The sequence below is a fragment of the Argentina anserina genome, chromosome 6 (genome assembly GCF_933775445.1).
Source record: "Argentina anserina chromosome 6, drPotAnse1.1, whole genome shotgun sequence".
In the NCBI taxonomy this organism is placed as follows: Eukaryota; Viridiplantae; Streptophyta; class Magnoliopsida; order Rosales; family Rosaceae; genus Argentina; species Argentina anserina.
Genome location: NC_065877.1, coordinates 12,916,981 through 12,935,951, shown reverse-complemented (window position 1 = coordinate 12,935,951; position 18,971 = coordinate 12,916,981). Strand labels below are relative to the sequence as shown.

The window sequence follows — 18,971 nt, the reverse complement described above, 5'->3', positions numbered from 1 at the left end:
TACAACTCAATGCATGCATACTAAGGTGATATATTGTTCAGTATCAATAAACTGAGTTATGATTTAAGGACATAATGATCTTTGACAAATCAAAGTTGGATTCAGTTGTTGCTCTCTCTCTCTCTCTCTCTCTCTCAATAATTAATGTGAATCTTAAGCCAATCAGCCTCTTTTAAGTTTCAAACTTCATTTCTTAGAGATGTGTCGGTTTTGTCCGCATTCACCAGGTAGTCTAAAATGGCATGAGTCTTGTAACATGAGGGATTTGCATTTAAATATCCATAATATAGAGATAATGTTTTTTTATAAAGGAACTCTGAGGTTGTAAAAACTTTATGCGAGTCGCTAAATACAGATAGATTGAAACCCAAATGAATATAAATAAGCCATATAAATAGATATTGGATGAGTCATGCATGATTCAAGATTATTGCATTGCCACTTTATTGAACATAACTTAGATGAAATTTTTGTATATCATTTAGAATAGTTCAAAAACGATTACATGCATTTATATGAAATATTGGAGAATATCTATACTCTTATAACTAAAAAGGACTTGCTAGCTAAAACAAAATTATTTTACTGAAATAACTCTCATATATTAAAATACTTTACGAAAGTATTAATTAACAGGGTAAAATAGTAATTAAATAAATAACAAAAAAATGTCGTAGTATATGCATTGTGTTAGTATTGCTTTATGTATACACAATACAATATTATTGCTAACGAATGCAAGTCCAATCGCGCTCATATGTGAAGATGAACATAAACATATTCCTGCGCAATGGTCTAAATATCGTTTATCGGTATCGTATCATTCAAGGGGTAAAACGATATATTGGGGATATATCGATATATATCGGTTTTATCAGATTTGTTTATTTTCAATAAAATTTATAAAACTATACTTCAAAATGTAACAAATAAACTAAATAAACAATGCTAAGTAAACTAAAGAAAATAAATACTTAATTTTATGACGATTAAAGTACACGAACGACACCTAATAATAAAAATAGGTGTTTAAGAAGGATTCTTTAGGCTCGAAATTCATTTTATATATATATTTAAAACAATACAAAAGATATAAAAATCAGAAATATATATGAAAAAAAATACAAGTTTTTTTTTAAAAACAAATACGACTCAAAATCCGCACAAAAGAAAACGGATTGAACCCACACGATTAGAAAGTAGGTAAGTGGCGGATTAACCCGCCACAACCGATTTAATAATCGAGCAAACCATGGGTCAACACGTTAATACAAAATGAACCCACATGATACAATTAATATAAAATCAAATAAAATTATGTATAAAATAAACATATACATGACCAATTTAAGAAAGTAGCATAATCTGTAATACAGTTTTAATAAGTCTTTACTCATTTTGAACTTGAATATAGGTAATAAGATAAATTATTTTATTTAAATCTTTGTTTAATTGCTTATGTTATGTAAAATTGCACGATATATATATATATATATTAAATGAGTTAAACGGGTTGGAAATGGGTAACCAATTTAATAAGTAGGTTAAGTTTGAGTTTAAATTTTTTACACGATTATTCATTGAGTCGAGTTTGAGTTTATATTTTATGCAAGGTTTGAAAAAAGCGCTATGCGATATACATGAGGACAGCTACCTCCTAGCAGTTAGATGACTAGGCGGCCTCCTAGACAGCACCTAAGCGGATTCTAATTATTAAATATTTATTTATTTGTATACATGTATTTAAACTATTTACATATTAAAAATATATAATAATGCTCAATATTAAATTTCAAAATAGTCTAAACTCAAAATTACGTAAGTTCAAAGTTCATACAAAAATACTAAAATAAAAGGTAAATTGTAAAACAAATGTAAGATTAAATCTTAAGTTCTTTTTCTCCAAATCCTTCACTAACTTTTTTAGTATCATACCCAAACTTAATATCAATTTTTCTTTCCTCATCTTCTGTATCATCATCCGAAATAAAATATTTACTATAAAGTTATTTTACTTCCATTGCATTTATTAAACTTATTTATAAAAGTCCACTGATTTTGACCGTCGAGGAATGTCGTGGACCATCTAGTTGGCCGCCAAATCCCTCAAACGCCACGAATGACCGAATTGACCAAAAAGCGTGGCGGTGACCGGCCTCTTAGCGCCTAGGCGCCACTTAGGTGGTTTAGGCGGTCGCTTTTTAGAACAGTGATTTTATAACACACAAAACACCTTGACTTGACACGACCATTGACAGCCCTACTTAATTTACTCTTTTCATTTTTTTGGTTACACAAAATGGTGACCAAGTGAACTACCACTCCGGGGCTGTTGAGCAATATAGGTATGATGTTACGCCCCGAATCTTTTACAATTCTTTACGATTTTACGTTTATCTTTTTACTATGAACAAGAGTCGTACTAAGTGTGACGACTATAAAAGTTGACTTTTCGATGCGTAAGTTTTTCGAGAAAACCTCATTCATGAACATTGTCGGGCTCGTTAATACGAATTCGTAGACATGAGGTACACCCAAATTGGAGTTCGTATGTAAATGTTATGAATCAAAAAACGTATTTCGGCGTTTTTGGAATTTAGTATAAATATTTTGATCATATTTTTGGAAATTCAAATGTCATTCCCGTCATTGTTCATCCTAAGCCTTCGACCACGTCGCCTTCCTCCGCCTAATTCACCACCGTCCGGCCGAGCTAGGGTGGTGCACTGGTCTCAAACAAAATGTGAATTTTTGGGTTGGTGGCAGCAAATGTCTCGCCGCTGTGAATGAGAGGTGCGGCCCGAAAGTTCTGCCACCGCCGTACCATTTTTTCATCAAAGTTCTGTCCTCCGGTCGCCATGGCTTGAATTTCTTGAGGGGTTTTCTTGTCTCAGTGTCGTCGACAATCTCTCCAAAGGAATTGAGCCAAATTGAAGTGTAAGTAATCAAATCAAGAAATTCAAATTCTAGGGTTTGTGAATAGTGCCAATTTTGTGTTCTTGTTAATTGGACTGTTTAGACTTGGATTTGGACTTTTTTGTGAACTAGAAAGTTGTTAGAAATGTCATTTAGATTGTGATGGTTAAGTTTGGTAATCATTGGCGGTCGCCAGAACAGTGGTAGTACCGCCACTGCCGGCGGCGCGTGAGGTAGTTTTTGGAGCAGTGAGTTGCTCTATTGAGTAGCATTCATCGATACGAACTTATCAACATCTTAATCGACGAATTTGATTATCGTATGATGTTTTTAATCTAGATAATCATTTGTTGGAATAATGTGTTATTGACATAAGCATTGTGTTCATTTAATGTTTACTGATATAAGATTGTCTTGATTGATAATTGATGTGGCGTGGTGTGTTTGATGGGTGATGTTATGATATTAATTATGTGTGTCGGTTGTGATGTTGTGTTTGTGATACGAATCAAAATGGTTATGAGGTTTACGTTGTTATGGTGAATGTTGTAGGTTTGTGGTAAATGTGAGGGTTCGTGATACCGGTATTTATCCTCGATAGTTGGTGGTTGTGGGTTATGTGGTTTCAGTAGGTTGGAGTGTTTGGATTGGTGAATTGTTGAACTACGAATGACTTGATCCCTTTTTAAAAACGGTACGTAGGCAGCCCGACTAAGGTTTTGGTGCAGCCACCTTTATTTTAGATTAAACATCGGTCAACTTATATGTGTTGTTAAATGAGATGTTATGGGTTATTGTGTCGGTTCAGGCATTATGGTTGTATATTTGTTTACGAACGAGACTCGGGGTTATGTTATGGGGCTTACAGCAAATCCTTTGAGGTTAGTGGGTAGAACCAAGAATAGAGGGGACAAACTGGTGGAACCGAGAAGAGAGGGGATGAACCGGTAGAAATGCAAGAGAGGGGATAAACCGGTAGAACTGAGAAGAAAGTGAATGAACCAGCAACACAGTGAGAGTATGGAATCAGAAGAAAGGGGATGAACATGCAGCGGTATCGATGTTATCGAGTCAATAGAAGAGAGGGGATGTACTAGTAGACTCCCAATAGAGGTTTAGAAAGGAGAGGACGGGTAACCCATCGAGCGTTGAGTGGTCTCGTGTTTGATTTTCGAGGGGACGTATTTTAAATATAATTTACACGGTTCGAATGTTTTTAGAATATTGTATGTTTGTTATTGACCCGTTGTCTTAGTGGGTTGGGCAGTTGAAGAATAAGACGAGGTACGAGCTTCAGGGGTCTAATGAGATTAGGTAACGAACATTGCATACTCCGTCATACTTTTTGAATTATATTTTTGAATTGTGATTGTGGAGTTGGAAATTTTGGGGAGCATGGTGGTTCCGAGTGTTGAGGTTGGATTTGAGATATTGGGAGTGTCTTTTGTGCAGGTAGGGTTGGCTACTTTCAAGAGAGACTATGCCGAAATTTTTGGTATATCTCCTTTAACAGTGATCCCCGCACGATCTGCTTCGATATTAGGGTATATTTTAAGATAAGTCGTGTCATATGATTCCACCCCAAGGAGAGTTTTTCACAAGCTGGGGTTCGAACCACAGACCTCCTATTACCAAGAGTATCTATGCAACGTCCACATCACTTGTAGCCTATGATGCTTTAACTAGACCAACATCATTGAGTTACTTTTTCATTTTTCTTTAAAACGATAATTTAAAATGTAATACAAAAAATATACATATATGTAAAACTTCGGGCCAAAGTCGGCATTGGCTACAGCTGCGCCACTAGTAACAACCCGCAAAGTACCCAAGTCAACTACTATTGTGAAATTTTAATTAAACTCACAAGCGCACGAATCGTCTTTAGTATAATATGCAAGTACGAGGTCGTTCCAACTAGGGATTGAGAATCGATTTAATCCTAACTTAATTAATCTAAATTAAGAACATAGATTTTAGGTTTTCAAATAACAAATTATAAAATAAACAAACAAGATAGAACTTAGGGCATCATAATCAACCACAACAACTCAACTTATGTATCAATGCCACTAATGGATTATTTTGTATCTCTAGATGACAATTCCCGTATCTAAATCCAAGTATGACACTTAGACCATAGTTTTTCTTAAGTGTATGATACTCTCAAGGTACGGCAGATGTCGTTTATCCTAGCATGCAGTCTATCTAAATACAACATAAATTTAACATGAAGGACTCATTACGTTCTAGAACAAGAGAATCATGCAAACCATTACTTCAGGTACGACAATAATGTAATTCACAACTCTTATCAAGAAGCTAAGTTGAATTATATTCCAGGCACGCCTCAAATTCATCTTCTAATTACTAGATGCTTCAATCAAATAACTTAAACATAAAACATCAATTCAAATAGTGACTAAGAATTCATCATAAAGAAATTATAAATACATCAATAAAACATCAAACTACATAAAAATCATGATAGGCATCATCCTAACCCTAGAAAAATATTTAACAAACTACGACTAAGAAAAACATAATAAAAACATAAAATAATGAAATGGTGAAGATGGATAGATGATCTCTGCTCTTTAGACGTCTATATTGTGCTCTTGAGACCTCATCTCATATGAAATTCGTACTCCCTTATATAGAGAAGATTATTGCTCATCTTTGACTTCAGTTTCTTTGTAAAACTTGGTTTCAAACTCCTAACTTAATATGGAATGGGAAAACCTTGAAATATCTTTTGTAAAAGTAGGAATTCATGTACTATTTTCATCTTTATCTGAATCATTGACCTTGATGTATTGAAATTGAATGCACTTGGCAACACAACTTGAGTTCTCCATAAATATTAGCAAACCCGGGTAGGTTTCAGCTCTGACCTCTCATCACTCAAATGTTCATAACTTCCTTTTGGAGTATCGAAATTAAGATCCGTAAAATCCTACATAAAATAGACTTTTGTATCTTTCAAATGGTATAAGGCTCATATCTGATTCGATCAGAAACTCTCACATTAACTCGGCAAAGTTGGATGTTTTGCACATGTAGATTCTGACAATATAGAATATAATCGCCATTTAATCTTTGTTCGCTCATGTTAGCTTATTTTCTTCTCTTTTTGACACAAACCTATAAACACACTAAAATAACATAAAACAATAATAAATTAGAGAACTAAACAAATAAAGTAAGGATATGATGCATAGAAATATAGGATAATACGAGCATATCAAATACCCATCAATTAGTCAAGATATGAGGACCATCACCATTGTTGTCATTGACTCTGGCCACGAGAAAAACTAGTTCTTTACCCACACCTTTGTAGATTACCATCCTACCTTCATCAGAACAAACCATACAAAATTCAAAAGTTTGATCAACAAGTTTATTAGTATGTTATTAGTTTTTCTTAATCAACCATGTAAGGTCTATATTAATAATAATAGTACAAACGAAAATGAATACATGTTGTCCTTACAGACAATGTAACAATGACATATGCGAATAGCTAGAATTTTAGTCAGACTAGAACCTAACTATTTATATGCTGAATTTTAGAGATGATGCTCATAAGTAATCACTAGGGAACCAGCATAGCCGATCATAGAGGAGAGTGTAAAATGTAGGAATGCTACATAAACATAGAATGTCTTATGGAGCATTGAGGAACTATGCAAAAATACCGAGGAAAACCCTAAGCACATGGGCGGATTCATTCATAGGTGAGTCTAGGCAAGTGCCTAGGCTGGGATTTTATTATTTGCTTGGACTATAGAGCTTTTATGTGGAAAACCCATGTAAAAATGGCAATTTTGGGCAAAATTATGGGGAAAGAGTTTCAAGCAGGGGCGGATTCACGTACATACATGCCAGCCTAGGTTGGGTTTTTGTGTTTACTTTAGATTACATAGGTTTGGTTGAAGACAAGCATGGTGAAAATGACAAAGTCTTGGGAAGAAAGTCTTTGGAGAAGACGACGGACATGAGTCATTCTTCTTTTTCCTTTGATTGCAGCATAAATAATGCCATTTAACATTCTGTTTAGTTAATGAAAGACCAAACAAAGTTGTTTGGTATATAAAGAAAGGAAATAAAATTAAAGCATGCCACTTTGATTAAGGTTATTAATGCTTTTTGGGTATAAATTTTATTTTTGAAGAATTCCTAACCTTGAACTTCAAAAAATTTAATAGGAGTATTAAAAAAATAGAGAAAAAAAAGATCTCGAACTACAATCATTGCAATTTTTCTTTCAATAGAACTTCCAACGACTATTTATCAAACAACCTCACAAAAAATGGACATTGAGTTTTGAGTTAGTGACGTCTAAACATCTATTTATTTGATTTTATTTGTAAACATTAATTTGCCCTGCCTAAGCTAATTTTCTGGATCTGTCACTACCTAAGCAATCTTAACACTACAAGCCTAGGAATGTAGCACCACACATAACTAAGGAACAACAAGAAACACTAGGTGATACAACCTCGTGAATCCTAGATTACCTCTTGGGACCCAATCTCGAGACCAACAATGGTTGGGCTTTCAATCAAAATACCACCAATCTGCACCACCTAAGCCCATTACACCATATGCCCAAAGCTGGGAATCCAAAACTACATTGGGAACCCAAAGAGGATTTGATTTCGTTCTCTCGCCGCTCCCTCTTCCACGGTCATATTCCTCTATTGTTATGCACCTCCACGTTCTTTGACCATTGAGCGAAGCCCGTGGTAATAGGAAAACCCCAATTTAAAAAAAACGATGGGATGCTCTACCACTGTTATGAACACATGTTCAACCATATGAAGATCCCTTGAAACATATTCAAACTCGAGTTCCTCCCGCATCAAAACTCTAGCATGCATCCAACCATCATAACAATGGCTACGTCTTCTAGGAAAGGAAGCACCCAAATCCCATATTGCTACAACCCACATGTTGAATATAAGGATTGCAGAATCTCGACGCATGTCAGAGACAAGCTACACGAGAGTTAGGTTGAGCTTGGCTCCGGGTTTTGCATAGATTATGGGCTTAAATTCTCAAATAATCTGACTAAGATGTTGGTGAATCAGTTTATTTCTTAAGTTCACGAACTCTAATGCAACTTTTAGGTAGATTATAAAAGCTGCAAAATGGAGTTTTTAGAAATAGCTGTTAATTAAATATGCAAACGTAAATTTTAGAAAAATCACCTTAAAGCCAAATTGGCCTAAGAGATCGTATCGATCGCTAAGGAATAAGGATTTCAAAAAGCAAAGCCCTAGCTGGATTTAGGGTTTGCCGTCGGAGCCATATGATAGAGAGGAGAGCTCTCATCCCAACTTAAAAATTTGAAATGGCAATATGTATGTGCAATTTGTTGGTGCATGTAATTCAAGCTAAAATTTGCATTCGTATCTTATCAGTTAGTTTCCATTTAGATATGTCCGTATAGTTCAGGTATCTTTAGGGTTATTTTTTTTTTCATTGTCTCGCTTTGTACTCACTATTAATTTAATTCGATTTCTAACTTTTTAATATAGAGTATTTTTTTCACTTTATAATTTAAGTTTCTCTATAGGGCCATCAACTTCATTTTTACTACTTTACTCTTAATTTCTCGAAACACAAATTCTAGTTATACGTATTGAGTACTTAACACTACTTTTGATTGTTGCCCAATCAACATTTTAAGAAATGGGATACAATGCATAAGTTACTCGATTTACATGACTTGGGCTTTCTTTCCTAATCATATCAGTTCTCCTTCTAAAATAATATTGTGACAATTTTTACCAATAAACAAGTTTAAGTTCCATAACTTTATCCACTTCAACCCACAATTATTTAATTTCATGCAAAAAAAAAAACCCACCCGAAAACCCTCAACTCCTGGTTTTCCCTCAAGCAAACTGACACAACCACAACTCTTCTTCCTCCTTTCCTTTCTCTCCCAACCGATGTCAGTGGCTTGCCACTGTGCTCTGGTTCGGGAGAGGTGTTTTTCCTTTCCTTTTGTTTTATTTTTCATGTTGTCTTAGTCAATTTTGGTTCTGCCCTTCTCTTGTCGTCCTTGGAACCCAGACCAGACATGTTCAACGTCGAGAGCGGTAGCACCAGTGTTGTCTGGTGTTACAATCCCTAATGGCGGATGAGGTTTATGATATCTGAGCTTTTGGTGACGATTGGATTTGGTTTCAAATCAGATTTTTGATTGGGTTTTCTGCTCAATTATGGATCTCTATGGCTATAGCTTTAGTTTCTTCTCGGTTTCAGTAAACTCCACCTTAGTTTGGCGGTGTTTCTTAGAGTCTGTCTCCACTAACTTTTGCGCTTTCGTGTTGAAAATGGTGGCGTTCCAGTTTCTTTGGTGACAACCACTCATTTCCCTCCAGAGATCGCAGTTTCTACCACCCTGTGTGGTTCAACCTTGTCCTTACTTACGCCTTTCTTAACTGTGCTACTTCCGGGTTTGGATAGTCAGAGGTTCAGGCTCTTGTCACTGAAAATCTCGTGTTCATGTTCAAACTGCATTGCTGATTTTAGTCATGTTATTTTGTTTCTTATTCTTGTCCTTTCATGTTTTCTTGTTGTTTTCATTAGCTTACATGTGTCTCTACATATTTCTTACTTGAAATCTGGCTGACTAATTCTTTATGTTGGATTTTGTCCCAAAATCATTGTACTTTCTATTAAGTGATTGAAGAACTTTGATAAAATAAAAAATAAAAAATAAACTTTATCCACATCAACCTCTTCATAATAGTGGCCGACTCTTATGGTGGAGACTTGTAACTAGAGGTAGCAAATGGGCCCAAAAAACCGAGTCTGGCCCGGGTATGGCCTGTTAAAAATCGGTCCGAGCCCGTTATTGTAAGGGGCCGTGCTGAGATATTTTGCCCATGGGTTTGGCCTGGCCGAGCCCGTTTTTAGCTCTACACGACTCGGGGACACGATAAATTCATGGGCCAGACTGTTAAACATATAATTTTATATTATTTATATAAATATTTAAATAATTACCATTATTAGACTTGAATATTAAACTTTTTATATTAAAATCTCTTGATTATTTCATTATTTTAACTACAATATTTCACAAATATTATCAAAATAGTGAAGAAAACGTCATTGTTTTGACATACATAACGTTTTAGAAATAAGATTATGAAATATGTTGTAGTATTTTATTTATTTACTATTCTAAATAGTTATATAAAACATATATTCTAAGTACATAACATTTTTTATTTTAATTGTGTCATAAAATGTTAATGGGCCGGCCTGATATGGGCTTGGGCCGTGGGCCTAGTCAGGCTTAATATTTTAGCAAATGGTTCGGCCTGAGCCTGACACGATAAATAAATGGGCTGACCCGACCACGACACATACACGGTTTTGACCCGCTTAAAATGGGTCGGGCGAGCCCAGTACTGCCCGTTTGCCACCTCTACTTGTAACCAAGCGGGATATCAAAGTGATTCACCGGTGAAGTCACACTAAGCGTGCCCATATACCCTCGGTTTAGAGACCCCCCCCCCTCCCAGCCCAAAAAAAAAACCAGGATAAGGCTGGTTTAGTATAGGCTTGGGACCGCTTCCAAAATACTGATTTTTTTCGGGAACCAGAACCGGAACCGAAATCGAAAAAGAAAAAAATGTTCGGATTTAACACCATTTTCTTTCAGAACCGGAATCAAATCGAATCGAATCGCAAATATTGGGTCGGTTTCCGGGTTTTTATGGTTCCAAAAGTTTATAGTAATATATATTTATCTCCAAGCCTTAAACAATAACCATATAAAATACCAATTTCAAAATGCAAATACAAAACGTCAACAATCTCTTTAGTACAATTACTCAATGATCAACAATTAACATACTCAATTATTTCAAAAATAATTGAGAGAGAGAGAGAGAGAGACCAGTCCCCGAAAAAAAAACCGGGATAAGGCTGGTTTAGTATAGGCTTGGGACCGGTTCTAAAATACTGATTTTTTTCGGGAACCGGAACCGGAACCGAAATCGAAAAAGAAAAAATGTTCGGATTTAACACCATTTTCTTTCAGAACCGGAATCGAATCGAATCACAAATATTGGGTCGGTTTCCGGGTTTTTATGGTTCCAAAAGTTTATAGTAATATATATTTATCTCCAAGCCTTAAACAATAACCATATAAAATACCAATTTCAAAATGCAAATACAAAACGTCAACAATCTCTTTAGTACAATCACTCAATGATCAACAATTAACATACTCAATTATTTCAAAAATAATTGAGAGAGAGAGAGAGAGAGACTGCAAACCTAGGATAATTTGGATTATAGGGAGTAATAAAATAATAGAAGAAGTTAGAGCGTAAGACAAAGCTAATTTAGTTTTTTTTTTTCAGTTTATATAGTGATTAGTAGGAGTCTAAGAAGTAAATAAAAGAAAGTGATGCGGGATGCGGTGACAAAATATGTTTCTTTTAAGGGTTTTTTTATATAGTTGTGAATACTCGGTTCTAACGGTTCCAAAATTATTTTCAAAAATAGGAACCAGAATCGAATCGAATTAGTTGTTTCGGTACAGTTCCTCTAGGGTTAGTTTTTTTTTAATTGAATCGACTATTTTCAGTGCGGTTCTGATAATTCTAAACAGTTCTCAAATCTAAAATCTCAGGCCTAGTTTAGTAGCAAACCACTTCATATTAGTGCAGCAAAAAGTATGATGTTTTTACCAAAGTAAATTATTTCAAAGCTAATTGAAGTTCTAACACCATGGCACAATAATTAAGTTTAAAATATTGACTTGCATAGTCCATGTAATTATAGCCAAGGTTTTAAAACTCGTTACTCGGTAGTCGGTCGGCCGACCGGTAAGTAGCGAGTAGAGGAGTACTCGGCCGAGTACTCGGGGATTACTCGGATTCTAATTTCTGATTTTATTATTATTATTAAAATATATAATTTAATATATAATGTCCAAAATAATAAAAATAGTTCATAAAATATTACAATATTTAAGAGATGATAATGTCTAAAAAATAAAAACAACCATTAGTCCATTACAATAACATAAGTAATAAAAAAACCAAATTAAATTCTTGCAAACAATCCCAAGCATATGTAACTATGCCTCAAATTCTTCTTCTCTATATCCATCTTGTACTCCCTCCGAATCCTACTCAAAATCAAAACTCAAGTCATCTATTTCCTCTTCATCATCGGATATAAAATCATCCTCATCAAGTTCCCTAATTTCTTGGATTCTAGGACCTCTCCTAGGCTCTAAACCACCATCCACTCCTGACTCCTCTCCAACCCTTTCACAAGGAAGATCTGAAACAACTCTAAAATCTTGTGTTTTTTTCTAACCGAGTTGACCGATTTGGACCCGAGTTGGCCGAGTTGGACCAAGTACTCGGCCGATTTTCTTCTCGCCGAGTAAAGGCACTGAGTAGGTCAAAATCACCTCAGTAAACAGCCGAATACCGAGTACTCGGCCGAGTTGACCGAGTTTTAGAACATTGATTATAGCATATCAAATATGAGAAACCCAAATAATATTTGTTTTACTAAGAAAAGAAATCAAAACTGACACATGTGTGAAGGAAACCTTTATGCTTGTATTGATTTGTATAATAGTTGGAGACATTGGAATTTTGGACAGCTGAGGCTGACAAGCAATCTGCCAGTGGACAAAACGTCGCCGTCTGGCTTCCTTCACGCGCGCTTCCGAGTGACGTCGAGCGGGGGATTTGGTAGCTTAGCGTAGAACAGAACTGAGGGCATTTTTTGTGATTTTGTTCTCTCAAGGACACCGACAGCTCCTCTTATAGCCGCTTGAGCCGTCTAAGCTGTTCGGCTCAAATTATCTTTCCCGCCTACTCGCATGATTAGTTTATTTTCCTTTGTCTTTGTCTTTTTCTTTTTCCTCGCGTATACTATTATCAAAGCATACGTACCCAACTGTTCTTTGCATAAAAAGGAAAAAGAGAGTTCATTTGATATGGAGAGAAAGAAGGTAAGAATATCAAAGAAAGAAAGAAGGAACAATATAGTCATTATGGTGAATATGCAAAAGAAAAGCAAGTAATGAATGCTTAAATGTAGTAGTAACCTTTTACCCTAGTCGACCAACCGATGAAGGTGAATGTGGTGATATCGGAGAATTATTATGTAGCCTTTTTTTATTACTATGAAGATGGTAATTCTACTGTCCGAAAACTTGGGTTAACATCTCAGTGGTTGTTGTAGCTTCGTTAGTACAAACTCGTATGTAATTTGTCTAGCGTACGTGTGAATTAATTATTTGAACATTTTTGTAACTGTTACTTTATATAAAAGCAATCATTTGGTTTTCGACCACATGTTATTTCACCTAAAGACACGTATGTTAGCAGGTTGATTACTCAAACTAGAGATTTTTAGTTGGTGAAATTATTTTAGTAATTGTCATGTCATCGACTAATTCCATAGCGAGAAAGAGATATTACAGTATTGGTACACTCAAATCTTAGAATGCTTTTGAATACTCAGATTTTTTGTAGGGAGAAATCATCTCCTGAGGGGATCATTTTTTTAATATAATTATTAGAAAAAGTATCATGGTTACGTAGTTAAATTAGAAAATATACGATCATTATTTTAGTTATTTATTTATAATTTGTACTCTCTTTTTTTTTATTACAAAATATGGGTTGTGGTGTGACAATCCTCAAGTTTCTATCAATGAAATTGTTGAATATAAGAAAAGACATTAAGTATAAACCCTTAATTATATAAATCTAAAATAATTTCAAAATTCTCTATAACCAAATACTCAGATAGGCACGACCTAGCAATGAGTTTTCTATGATTTATGTTAAAGGTTAATGATGATGAGAAATTAAGTCCATAGTTCATTATCAATAAAGCTTTTATCTTTTAGGAATGTTTCATTGATAAGGGGGATAGAGTTGAGGATAGTGATGTTATATTTAATGTGCGACACGCATGCACATTACAACTCTCCAAATATTTTTTTGATACGTACAACTCTGTAAAATTGTAAGTTGAGGTAACATCAATTTTTTTTTTGATCAAGGCTGACATTAATTTAGTAATCCAAAGTGATATTCATTTAATTTAACTCTTAACATCAATTTATGTTTTTACTCTGAACTTGAAAAATTACAATAATCCAAAGTGAAATTCATTTCAATTCTTTCCACACCACAAAAGACAAGTTTGATATTGATGCGACTTTAAAAAAATCTAGGTCTACTGTACTATAAAAAAATCAACTTTAAATTAAAATAAGTTTGTGTTTGGTAATCTTACTTTCACAAGTGTTGTTAATAAATAAATTATTTGATAAATTCTTAACAAAACTGTTGTAGATATGACCAAAGACAAAAATGATAAGATTTTGTTTTAACATATTGAGAATTATTATAAATAAGGATGTAATTTGAGAATTTACAGAAAAATATTAATATTTATTGAGTTTTGAGTAAAAATACATTTTAAAAAGAACTTAAAACCTGTTGTGGGTGATCTATAAATTCTATAAAAATTGATTTTTTTAATTAAAATTATTAAATAATATAAATTTTAAAAATCGACCTAAATTGTTTTTTTATGTAAGACGGTACCAAACTAGGCTAAAATAAAGCAATAAAACGATGTTCGGTACGTGCGGAGTCGCGGTCTAGCTTGTACTCTAGCTAATACAATGGGTAGGTAGCTAGAGAAGCACCACTTCATTGAAGCCGAAGCCGCTGAATCGGGTGGTGGTGAGTCGCTGGCGAGAGGAAGTCTCCGTGTGGTCCCCTCCTCCTCCAGCCTGTCCAAAACAATGAAGTCATCACTCAACCTTTTCTACCTTCTTTTAACCTCACCACCATTACTCTTTCCCTCTCTCTCTTCATACCCTTCTCCTTCTTCTTCTTCTTCTTCAGTTCTTCCTCCTCCTCTCTCTCTTGTCTGCGTGTCCATCTCAGAACCCTTCTCCACCAAACCAAACACCAATACCCCATTTCAGTTTTGACTTGAAACTCCCTCTCTAGAGCGCCATGGATTCCCACATCCACGGTAGCTCCTTCGTTTCCTTCTTCTTCATCCTCTCCACTCTCTTCTCACTCTCCTCCGCCGCCGCCGCCGCATTGCCCCGCAACCCAAAACCCACCTCCCCCAAGTCCAACTCCTCCGCCCAGATTCACTCCAACTCCGTCCTCGTCGCCCTCCTCGACTCCCACTACACCGAGCTCGCCGAGCTCGTCGAGAAGGCCCTCCTCCTCCAGACCCTCGAGGAAGCCGTCGGCCACCACAACATCACCATCTTCGCCCCGAGAAATGAGGCCCTCGATCGCCACCTCGACCCCGAATTCAAGCGCTTCTTGCTCGAGCCCGGCAATCTCAAGTCCCTCCAGACTCTTCTCATGTTCCACATTATCCCCAAGCGTATCGGGTCCGACCAATGGCCCCAAGACTCCGGCTCGGGTCGCCACCGCACCCTCTGTAAAAACGAGCATCTCCATTTGTCGAGCAAAGACTCCGGGAACAAGGCCGTGGATTCCGCCGAGGTTGTCCGGCCCGACGACGTGATCCGACCCGACGGTCTCATCCACGGAATCGAAAGAGTCCTAATTCCTCTCTCAGTTCAAGAAGACTTCAACCGGAGAAGAAGTCTCCGGTCCATTTCCGCCGTTATACCGGAGGGTGCTCCGGAGGTGGATCCGAGAACCCACCGCCTCAAGAAACCGGCACCCGCGGTACCCGCCGGAGCTCCCCCGGTTCTGCCCATTTACGACGCTATGGCGCCGGGTCCTTCTCTAGCTCCGGCGCCGGCGCCCGGACCCGGCGGTCCCCGCCACCACTTCGACGGCGAGAGCCAGGTTAAGGACTTCATTCATACTCTTTTGCATTACGGCGGGTACAACGAAATGGCCGATATCTTAGTCAACCTGACGTCACTGGCGACGGAGATGGGTCGGTTAGTGTCAGAGGGTTATGTTCTCACAGTATTGGCGCCAAACGATGAAGCCATGGCGAAGCTGACGACGGACCAGTTGAGCGAGCCGGGTGCGCCGGAGCAGATTGTGTACTATCATATCATACCGGAATATCAAACGGAGGAGAGTATGTACAACTCAGTGAGGAGATTTGGGAAGGTGCAGTATGATACACTGAGGTTGCCTCACCGGGTTACGGCCCAGGAGGCTGATGGGTCGGTGAAATTCGGGTCGGGTGATGTGTCGGCGTATCTTTTCGACCCGGATATATACACTGATGGTCGGATTTCGGTGCAAGGCATTGATGAGGTTCTGTTTCCGGTTGAAGAGTTAGAAAAGAAAGCAACAACTCAGGTTGTTAAGGCTGCGGCAGTTAAGCCCAGAAGAGGTGTGTTCTCATTCCCATCCCTTCATCATCTAAGCATTTTCATTTCAGTTTCCATTAATTGGTTGAATTGCTATGAACATCTTGACGAAAGATAGCTAAATGTTGGTGATGAAAAAGCATTTCATTTTTTAAGGTTTAGACTTTAGATTAGAGCCAAAATTATACTACTGTTTGATGCTAATGTTGAATTGTGTGGTATTGGCTTAATATTAAAGGGTGGGATTGCTTTTAGCTGATTAGAAAACTCGGGCCAATTATGTCATGGCTAGATATGTCACCGAAATGATTAGAATGATGAGATTAGTTATTGATTACTGGAGTTTTAGAAAATTCTTCACCAAATTCGGGCTGTGCCATATGTTCATCTTAGAGAAAGACAGCTAAACTGCCCTAGAGGTTGTAAGGTCAAGCTTTCTTAGTCAATTGATGATTTTTAATCACTAGTGCATATGAACTCATTAGTTGATTTCAAGGGGAATTCAAGCTGTGAATGCACTGGCTAAGAGCAAGTTCACCCGTTGGGTCATCGTTGATTTTAACTTGTGCTCATATTTGAGTAACCATTAGGTTTGGGTTTAAGGTCTTAAATCTGGAACTAGGGTTTTAGACAGCACAAATAGCAGCATAGTATTAAGCAGGGAATTGGAATGAGGCAGATTAGAATACTGGGTTGGAATTGGAATGTTATGTTTTGTAGTTGTAATCTTGGGGGGAGAGGAGGGTTGGAAAATGGAGCAGTCCCAGTCGCACTGTCGGTGGTGCAAAGTTAAAATTGATATGTCACGGGGGGCCAGAAGAAAGGGTCCCTTGCTTTTAAGAAATGAAATGACTCCAAAATTATATGAAATGACGTTTCCTCTTTAACCCTTAATGCCTTGATTGCCTTCTCTACCGCCATGTGAGTCCACTAGTTTGCCAAGCAAGCAAAACAAGCCTGGCCCTTAATATTCAGAACCAAATGTGTTGCCCAGCTGTGGTCTCTGTTATTATTATTCTTCTCTTCTTCTTCCCCACCACCACCACACCCCTTTTAACCATTTGATGCTGCCGCTGCTACCCAACACAACAGCCTGTCCCTAATTAATTCCATGCTACTCATCCAAATATTCGGCTGGCATGATTTGCTAATTTAATTTCCAGATCTTTGTATTATTGCTTTTCTGATTTTTGGTTCCAGCTAAGTAGCTGACTTTCATTATATGGCATTACTTAATTAACCACTTAATTTGTTTATTTTGGTGTGAGGTTTGGGCAGGCTTCAGAGTCCAATAATTAAAATTATGCCTAACCCTAGTGGTTTCTTCTTTGGTGTTATTCTATACAAGCATATGGTTTTTGACCAGTTGACTTACCCTCATCTTTTGACCTAATTGCAGGGAAGTTGATGGAAGTAGCATGTAGTATGCTTGGAACTCTTGGGCAGTTCTCTTCTTGCCAATGAAGCAGTTATATGGGATGCTCTCTCAGTCAGTCCTACTCGAGCCCCCCAAAAAAAAATTACGGAAAAAGAAAAATATATGTTCATGTAAACAGTAATTGATAAAATGGTAAATACATGGGTTCCCTCCTCCTTCTATGTTCATTGTAATTTGTTCTTTTTTTGAAAAATCATGGTTCCACTTTGGGTGAACAGAGAGTTTTGGTCACACAATGCAGTTTAGGATGATGAGGTTGATGCATAATACAGAGAATTGATGGATGTACAAAACAGAAGGGCATTTTGGTTTTGCAGGATCATTTATTTAGGAAGGTCCAACCAAAAAGAAATTACATCCATTGTTCTCCAATGAATCTGTAATTACATACGATTTTTTTTCTCAACTATTTCATTGTTTGGATTTGCTTGCTCTCTATGTATGCAGACCTCTGAAAGACCAGCTAAGTTTATACCTCTGGTATAAAAGTTGTATGTTCTGTTGTCCTTCCTTCTTCCATCAGCAGTCCTTGTGAATCAATTATCAACATGTTTTTACTAAAAGGCTAATGTAAAAATAAAACTTGTTCTGTCCCTTTTTACTAGAAGTATCTCTCCAAGAATTTCATTTAGTCTCTTCATCTATTGTCAATTGGTTTTTAATTTATAGTATTACTCTGGATAATGGCTTAACAAGAAAGGAACAACCCAGCTGCTTATATAGGTCATGTTCTATACAATGCCTTTAGGAAACGCATTAAATATCAATATGGGTAGGGGTGGCAATAGTATACAAAACCATTCCAACCAATTCGTATACCAATCGTACTAAATACGTTGGTATACTAAATACTTGATATATGGTACAGTATAGCGTATCAATATTAAAAATATGGTAGGTAGTATAGATTTTCCATATACCATGGTATATCGTACATACCAACTTATATTATATTAAATTGTTTAATTAAAATATATATATATATATATATATCTTTAAATTTCAACTGTAAATTTATTGAAAAATAAATCCAAACTATATAAATCTACTAACCATAATTTAATCTCTCTGAGTTTTTTTCCCAAGTATACTTTTTTTCTCGTCTTCAATTTCTTTATTTAATTATGAATGAATCGATTCAACCGAATTCCCAAGTATAAATGCTTAGACCTATCAGTAGCACCATCACTGCTTACAACATGTCAATATATATCACATTTAAACCTAACATTTATTTTTTCAATTGTTTTGAGAATTCATAAGTACTTT

General features: G+C 36.4%; 1 protein-coding gene across 1 annotated transcript; it reads left to right on the top strand.

Annotated features, from left to right (window-relative positions):
- Positions 1 to 14,849: 14,849 nt before the first annotated feature.
- Positions 14,850 to 18,136, top strand: LOC126800181 (fasciclin-like arabinogalactan protein 15). Its single transcript, XM_050527492.1, has 2 exons — positions 14,850 to 16,287; positions 17,664 to 18,136. Exons 1-2 carry the CDS (start codon positions 14,961 to 14,963, stop codon positions 17,726 to 17,728), a joined length of 1,392 nt encoding a protein of 463 aa, XP_050383449.1. The 5' UTR covers positions 14,850 to 14,960; the 3' UTR covers positions 17,729 to 18,136.
- The last annotated feature ends 835 nt before the right edge of the window (positions 18,137 to 18,971 follow it).